General features: G+C 42.6%; 2 protein-coding genes across 2 annotated transcripts; one reads left to right on the forward strand and one right to left on the reverse strand.

The window, feature by feature from the left end:
• Positions 1–251: 251 nt before the first annotated feature.
• foxm1 (forkhead box M1) lies at positions 252–5414 on the reverse strand. Its single transcript, XM_029495397.1, has 9 exons — positions 5272–5414; positions 3826–4295; positions 3582–3730; positions 3052–3243; positions 2837–2965; positions 2602–2661; positions 2108–2156; positions 1775–1947; positions 252–1660 (listed from the first exon to the last, which is right to left on the reverse strand). The coding sequence occupies exons 2-9, from the start codon at positions 4292–4294 to the stop codon at positions 833–835; spliced, it is 2049 nt and encodes a 682-aa protein (XP_029351257.1). The 5' UTR covers position 4295; positions 5272–5414; the 3' UTR covers positions 252–832.
• A 144-nt stretch (positions 5415–5558) lies between these two features.
• On the forward strand, positions 5559–7431 carry rhno1 (RAD9-HUS1-RAD1 interacting nuclear orphan 1). The gene is made up of 3 exons (XM_029495520.1): positions 5559–5694; positions 5855–6042; positions 6248–7431. The coding sequence occupies exons 2-3, from the start codon at positions 5878–5880 to the stop codon at positions 6968–6970; spliced, it is 888 nt and encodes a 295-aa protein (XP_029351380.1). The 5' UTR covers positions 5559–5694; positions 5855–5877; the 3' UTR covers positions 6971–7431.
• The last annotated feature ends 247 nt before the right edge of the window (positions 7432–7678 follow it).

Raw genomic sequence — 7678 nt, forward strand, 5'->3', positions numbered from 1 at the left:
TTCAAGGCTACAGACAGATTTGTTCAAACAGATAAGAAATCCAGGTTCACCAACCAATGAAAAACCAAAGAGGTGAAGAGAAACATCCAATGGCATGTGAGCAGCTTGCTAATTTGACTTTGCAATCAAAATTAAAGTGTTCCTGTCATTCTTTACACACAAGACAAAAATAATTTCCAACGGCAGCCAAAACACCCCCCCCCCCAAAAAAAAAAAAGCAAAGCAGATGCAAAAGAAAGCAAACTGTTCTAAACCAAAAGAAGCATTACATTTCAGCACAAATTTGAATTTTAAGAACACAGACACACAAAAAAGCGTCAAACTGGCCAAATTGAATCCAAAGTTGTGTCCTAAATTAAAGCCAGAGCAAAAGCAACAGCACCAAGACTGCAGCATACCAGACTGTTTTTATTGGGCGCTCCACCAGATGAAACAACAATATGTTAAATTATAGACATTTAGTCTTAACATTTATCTCCAAGCCAATTAACTCAACCTCCAAACAAAAAGCAAAGAATCTATAGTAAGATTATGCTTCCTGTTCTTGTTGATATGCTTATTTGGCTTAACATATCTGCATGTATTTGTCTCCTTGGCGTCTCTCGCTGAACAGGTTGATGAACCTCACTTATGACGAAACATCCGTGCAATATTTTCTTTATCTAGTTGTTATAGCCCCAATAGATCAACAATCCAAAGTTCAGTAGTTGATAATTTTCCCTACATTTGCATCTGCTTTGCTGTTTCGGTGTGGGCCGTCCCGCCCATAGTGTTTTGGAAAGGATAGGACTGTGCCATGTAAATAAATTGAAATGTGATTTTGGCCCCAGGGCTACTTAAACTGTGGGATGAACTCAGACCAGCTGATGTTAGCCATATCTAGGTCTTCATCGTCCAAACCAGGGAAGCTAATGTCCACCAGTATTTTGCTCAGGCTATCGTTCATGGTATCCAAAACAAGGCCCTCTGTGATCGAGCGGTTAACCGGCGTGACGCTTCCCGTCTGAAGCAGCTCTCTGGAGCAGCTACTTCTGAGGTGTTCGATGGGAGAGTCAGTCGGTCCGGTTGCTCTCGGGGGAACAGATGTGAGCAGCTCTCTGGGGGAGTTAAACAGAGGCCAGTCTTTAAAGGGGGTGCTGCTGAAGCTGAACGTGGTGTAGTCATGCCGCGGGGTGACAGCTGGACCACCTGGTGTGCGAATGGGGCTGAAGTCCAACAAGTTCTGGCTCCCTTTTCCCACAGGGGTCACTTTCCAGGGCTCGGCTAAGACATTTGAAGGGCACTTGCTGGGCGTTGAGGAGGCCAGGTGGCTGCTACTTTTTATGGGGGTCTTGAAGGAGAACTCTCGATCGGGGCTGTGCGCCACATGCCGGTTCTCATCTAGTTCGCTATCTTGCATGTCATGGAAAGTGGAAGCGTCAGAGGCAACACCAGAGTCAAAGAAAGTGTTTTCAGGGCAGAGGAGGACGGGCTCCTCATGTACAGAGTGAACCAGGCGCTGTTTACGCCTAGAGCTGCTGGCCTGTCTCTTCGGAAGGGCTCTAGGAGTCTCACATGTAATCGGGACACACACTGGCTCCTCCTTAATCTCTGCCTTTATCTCCTGGCCATTGCTCCTCTGAGGATACACTGCCACAGCCGGGGTATCACTTTGTGTCACCTGTCAGACAACGCAATTCACATTTGAACTCCACATACTCAAATACCTCATGAAATCTAATAGTTCTAATAGTTCGCAGTTGGATTTGGCTGTAATACTTCTCAGAGTTTTTACCTTAGGAGCTATCCGCACCCTCTTGGCTCCCCGTGAAATGTTCTGTTTCTGCTGCGAGCCAGCAGGTTGAAAGGGGGCTGCCGAGGATGGCAGGTACACAGAGGAGGCAACGGGAAGCTGGATAGGGACCAAGTAAGAGTCTGTTCGAGGGAGAAGTGGCTTCATCCTTCTCTCTGGACACAGAAAAGACAAGCAACAACTCAGAGGCAGGCACTGCAATGACATTTTCAAAAATTAAAATAAATAAATCTATTTCTGTCCAATGGCCAGCTCCAAGCTGCTCTCCCACTCTCCCAATTTAATTATAAAGTTCTTTCATGTCTGTTAACTTACCAGAGCCAGTTGGCGTCTTTCTTGAATCGGGAAGCATCCTCTTTTGTTGCTGTAAAAATAAAATAAGTGTATAAGTTAGCTATCTTTTTATATTAACTGATTTCTCTCATCGCTGACTATGCTTCAGTGCCAAGATGTGAAAAGAGCACAAGGATGAAGTTAAGATATGAGGAAAGCCAAAATTTGAATGCTGCCCCTAACTAACAGAGTAATGATACATTAATTTGACTCCAAGTGTTCCTTGATGGTCAAGGATTGTTAGTCTGACAGCAGACTAGTCAGTAAATGTGACATTAGCCTCTTTGCTGTTCATGCCATCTGCTCCTGCAACAAAAACATTTCCCTAGACCTCAGGTCACCAGCTCCAGCTCCACTCTTTGGGTCCAAGAGGTGACTGAGATCTTCATACTGTTCTGTCCCTCCTTTGCTGTCTGCTGTCTGCTGCCTGACCGCAACAGTGAAGAGAACTGAGAAAAGGGTAAATAAAATCTTACTTGGTTGGAAAATAAAAGCATTGGCACCGGGACAGGCGCAGTCATTGGGTCACAACCAGGCTGTGGAGAGGGGTTTGAAATGAGAAGGCGGGGAAAATATAAATACTGGAAAAACTAAATCAAAAATAAGTTCAGAGTGACACAAAATTTCCCCAGAAACATAAAGAATAGCAAAAACTTCAACAAAAATTACCTCTGGTGGCTTTTTCTTGAAAAGAGAGACAGGTGTGCTCACCTTGTAGACTTGATCAAGAGTGAGACATCGATTGGCTTCAGGCCGGATCGTCCAAAAAGAAATTTTACCATCTGTTGATGTCTCACGAATGAACATGTCGTGCAGAGAGAGGTTATGGCGAATGGAATTCTGCAACAGGAAATTTGTGAAAAGGGTCATTATTTAGGGGTTTCATCTGTCTGTTGCAGTGAATATGTCCAGAAGTTCTATAGTACCTTCCATCCTGGTTTGGCCACCTCTCTAAAATAAGGGAAGTGGTCCTCGATCCATGTGTAAATCTCTTTCAGTGTCATCCTCCTGTTCCTCCTACTGTTGATAGCAAACTGGATCATAGCCATGTAGGAATATGGTGGCCTCTCTGACATGGGCTGTTGAACAGTTTCTGCATCCATTTGTGTACTGTGTGCCTGTGCAGAAAAAGAGACAGATGCATGGAATAAGGTGCATGTAGAGGCACTGATCATTTCAGATTGGTCTAATCAATTTCAGAAAAAGTAGTTATTTAGTAAGTAAATGCGACATTGCAGACTTTAACATATGCATTGATGTCACTCCTTCCCACACAATATTTGTTTTAACTGAACAAATCTCAGCAGTACACATACATAACAACTTGCAATGTACTAATGCCCCAATAATTGAGGTGGAAAACAAACTAAAACTAAAATCTACAAGGAAAAGTTTTAATTTAAGCTCATTACTCGGTTACTGTAAATCACAGTGATGACAGGAAGGAACGGATTACCTGCAAAATCTGCGAGTCCAAGTTTTGGTTCTCTTTGTTGGTCAACTGCTTGGTGGGATCTGGGTCTAAGGCGCATGTGCTCATTTTGCCAAGCCATTGAATGTTGGTGAGGCTGTCATCTAAAGGACCACAATCCAATTCCTTATTCACTAACAAGAAAAGCAAAAAGTGTCACTGCTTACACAATGGAAAGAGTAACGACAACTGCAGTATTAAATCAGATGTATGATCAGTATTTCCGTACATGGTTTGATTCCAGTAAGAGGTTTAGCATCAGGGGAGCTATGCACAACGTCTGCATTCACTGGTTGTCCATCTGTATTTTTTGAGCTGTCATCCTCTTCTACAGCCTGCTGACAAAGGGATCCATTGTCGCAGCCACTGCTCTCACTCAGAAGAATGAACTTGTTTGGTCCCTGGACACCACACTCTTTGCCTTTAGCAGTGAGGGCCCCAATAACACTCTGAAGGTCAGCTGTTTTGGGAATGACCACCACCTGAGTGTCAGACATAGAGGGGTGATTCATAATACGGATCCCATCAGGAAAGCACTGACTCGCTGCCTGTTTCGATGGTGCTTGGGAGCCCGATTCAGCAGCTGGGGGATCATTTTGCTGAAAAGGCAACTTCCTTCTTTTGAGAATCAGAGGTCTCCTTGGGCTCCGTCTCATGGTCACCGGATCATCGAAAAGCACTTTGGTCTTTACCGGCATTCTGTACAAAAAACAACATATAGAAAAATACCAGCAGTTGATAAATGCTCCAAAGCCAGATATATAATTGCAGTGCATCTATAGACCGAGCTAACAGCCATAACCGGTAGACTAACGTTTACCGGACAGAAGATGTGGGGTCAATGCTAAACTAATCAAATTGTTAATTTGGCACGGATTCAAACCGCTCCTCTGTACGGTTATCCATAAATAATCCGATAAATATCAAACACCAGCCACGACATACTGTACATTGGTCCTGAAGGGGAAATATATCTCCACATTATCCGTGTTTCGGCTTTTTTTTGGCAGCGTATTTTCAGATGGCAGTTGGAGATGTTGCCTTCTAGAATAACAGTCGTTGGATGTCAGCAGTTGACAACGTGTCAACTAACGTTTTCTGGCAGGCATCCAGAAAATGAAGTGAAATTAAGTTACATGTGGCTTATTCGACTCTAATTTTGGCCCGACAATCCTTTGAAAGCCGCTAAGCCGTAACCCCTTCTGCCTGAAAGCAATTTCTAATAGCAGAGCTGTCAATAAGAGCAGTGCAAGTCATGAAAATACAATTACTATTTGAACAAGACTGCATTTGTTTACGCCGAATTGAATACTTGTTTGTAATTGTCCAGATAAACCCCACATTGTTTCACTTTCGGGGTTAAACTAAAGAAAATTTTGAGAAAATATTAAAATGCCGCATAATGTCAATGGAGTTCTGTGTGGCATTCATTGACGCAGAAGAAAGGCACGCGCATCGTTCCTAAAGATTTTACAATTATTTTGGGAAACATTTGTTTTGTCTTACTAATCCCTGAAAAAAGCACCGCTTAGATATGACACCAATCGAGTCTAAATGAGCTAATACAACGTTTTTTCCGACTTCAGTTAACTGTGGTTGGAAGCTAAGCTAAGTTAGCTAGGTGGCTAGTCACCAAAGCCATTGTGACGAACTGCGAATGCAGATAAAGCCAAACCTTCATATTACTACGGTTTTTCTGGTGATTCCGCTCGGCTGATCTGCTACAGTCCGTTGACACCGGCTACTGATGTTGGAAAATAAATCAAATAACCCATGGTATCCGCTAATCACACTTTGTTATGTCGTTATTTACATGCCGTCCGGTCGGCTCGAACGTTTTTGAATTTTGGCGCTGTGGGGACTCGCCCCTGTCACTGCGATCACGTGGTATGAAAGCGCACCAATGGCAGCTGGAGAAAGAGAGTGCGATGGAGCCAATCAGAGACGACGATGCTGGAACCCGGGAAATAAATCGGAAAAGAAAAAGTTGAGAGCAGACAACGTAAATGGACTAACTACATGTTTACAAATGTAGGCATGTATCATTTACTGATTTATTGTAATGATGGCGGTATCTTTCGCAAAGAACGGCATTAAGGTAAATATAAAAATGCCTGTCTCGTTGCCATAAATACAAACATAATGTTTATGTATACAGCTGGTTGTTGACGTAAACAATGGAAATCATTTGGGAACTGTGAAACTCTTACAGTTTAATAAGACGGTTTTATGGCTTTAATCATGGTTTGCTCCACCAGCTGGTCCGGAATGATTTATATTAATGCCCCGCAAAGCCATAAGGACAGAGAAGCCTTCCCTGCATTTTCTTGAACGGCCTTTGTGTGGAGCCAAACTCCAACATGTGCCTGAAGTCCGAGCAGCACTCAACCCAAAAGAATATTTCACAGAGACTCAAGAACACAACAGCTCAGCTTCCAGCTCCTGGGTAAGTTGTTCATTTGTTTTGATGATCTGACACGGTTCTGTGGTTGAAAACATTGCGATTGACTCTGATAGAGTCTCTGATTAGATAGTAGATCCAGAGGTTCTGCTGACAAATCTGAATGTCCCTTATAGTTAGACATCATGAGAATATGCATATGGCTCAAATGTTATTCCTGTTTTTATTTGTTGTATGTTTCATCTTTCAGGTAAGCCCACAATTTGACTCTTCAGTTGAAGCTGCAACAGTAGTGAGACGAGGGAAGAGAAAATGCCAATCTGCCACGAGCATCCTTGGCACTTGCAGTCCGCTATCCAAGAAGAACAGTGTGTGCAAATTCCCCGCATTATCATTTCAGACAAGGTCAAGAGCTCAGTCTCATCAACCAAAGAGTGCACGCACAAAGAAAGCCGCAGAGTCAACTGCTGAGTCTGACTCAGGAAATAGACCTCAGGGATTATGCCAAATTAAAAAGACAGTTTCAAGTGCACCAAAGAGACAGTCAGTCTCAAACAGAAAGAAGAATGTGGCAAGATCTTCTGATGGTGCCACATCCTCCAGCAGATGCTTGGATCAACCTAAAACCCTTTCTATTCAAGGGGCGAGATGTAGACTTCAAGAGGACGGTGCTTCAACACCTGCCTCTAGTGAATTCAACACTAGTGAGTTCAGCAGTGTCAGCCCAGCACCCGATGTGGACACTCCAAAAGTAATACAAGATGGAAGTAGTTGCCCGCCCTCCCCCACTGTGCACCTGCTACTGGCTGAACCATGTACACCACCATGTAATCAGCCACCTGACATTTTAGTGCCTGACACACCAGAGGGGGATTATGGGCTGAAGGTGACATGGAGGAGAAGGAGGGGTCAGATGTTGTTATTAAAAGAGAGGGGCCATCTCGCCGATTCAGATGTGCTAATTCAAAGCTGATGTTGAGATTTGGCCAGAAGATGACCTCGAAATAATGTCAATCAGAAAAACGACTCAGAATTCTTGATATTAACTATTTTCATTAAACTTGGCAGAGAGAATGATCAATTTTTTTTTTTTTTACCTCAGTGACAGTTAATTTCATTTTAATTTGACTGAAGTTAATAATGATAAGCCAAGGAGGTAATGAAATAATGCTCATCTATCTCATCAGCAGAATATTGTTAGAATTGTAGAGTCAAATTAAATGAGAAGTAAATAGAAATTGCTGTTTAATTGCAGAAATATCCCCTTACCTATACTTTTGTTCCCCCCATAAATGAGAATATGTTTGGATGGATTGAATTTATACATCATCATGAATTTTGTTGAAAATCAAACTCAGTCTTTCATGTATCAAATGCAAGCTGTAGACATTACAATGTCAACATTGAGCTAACTATAATATCATCAACCAAGAAATCTTGTGCCACTGGATTAAAAAGCAGATGGGCCATTTGAACACTGGTTTTTGTTCATTGTAAGAAATTCTGCATTACTCGATCCTGTTGAATTATTTGTGTTTATTTATGTCTATTTTCTTTGACTATATATTTGAGGTAAAACGGGTAACTGGTAAAAAGAAGAGCAGTGCTCGGCTCTCCGCCCTACTAGGAGAAAACCCTCCAATCAACGTCCACTTAAATAAACGGCGGACCAATCGCAGCG

Source organism: Echeneis naucrates, chromosome 23 (assembly GCF_900963305.1).
Source record: "Echeneis naucrates chromosome 23, fEcheNa1.1, whole genome shotgun sequence".
Lineage (NCBI taxonomy): Eukaryota > Metazoa > Chordata > Actinopteri > Carangiformes > Echeneidae > Echeneis > Echeneis naucrates.

What these genes read in the sequence shown, in the direction of transcription:
- foxm1 (XM_029495397.1), bottom strand. Translation starts at nt 4,294, where the DNA reads ATGCCGGTAAAGACCAAAGTGCTTTTCGATGATCCGGTGACCATGAGA. An exon ending in AAAGACGCCAACTGGCTCTG is followed by an intron (nt 1,948 to 2,107) that starts GTAAGTTAACAG and finishes TTCTGTGTCCAG; the next exon opens with AGAGAAGGATGAAGCCACTT. An exon ending in GGGTGCGGATAGCTCCTAAG is followed by an intron (nt 1,661 to 1,774) that starts GTAAAAACTCTG and finishes GTTGTCTGACAG; the next exon opens with GTGACACAAAGTGATACCCC.
- rhno1 (XM_029495520.1), top strand. Translation starts at nt 5,878, where the DNA reads ATGCCCCGCAAAGCCATAAGGACAGAGAAGCCTTCCCTGCATTTTCTT. An exon ending in GCTCAGCTTCCAGCTCCTGG is followed by an intron (nt 6,043 to 6,247) that starts GTAAGTTGTTCA and finishes TTCATCTTTCAG; the next exon opens with GTAAGCCCACAATTTGACTC.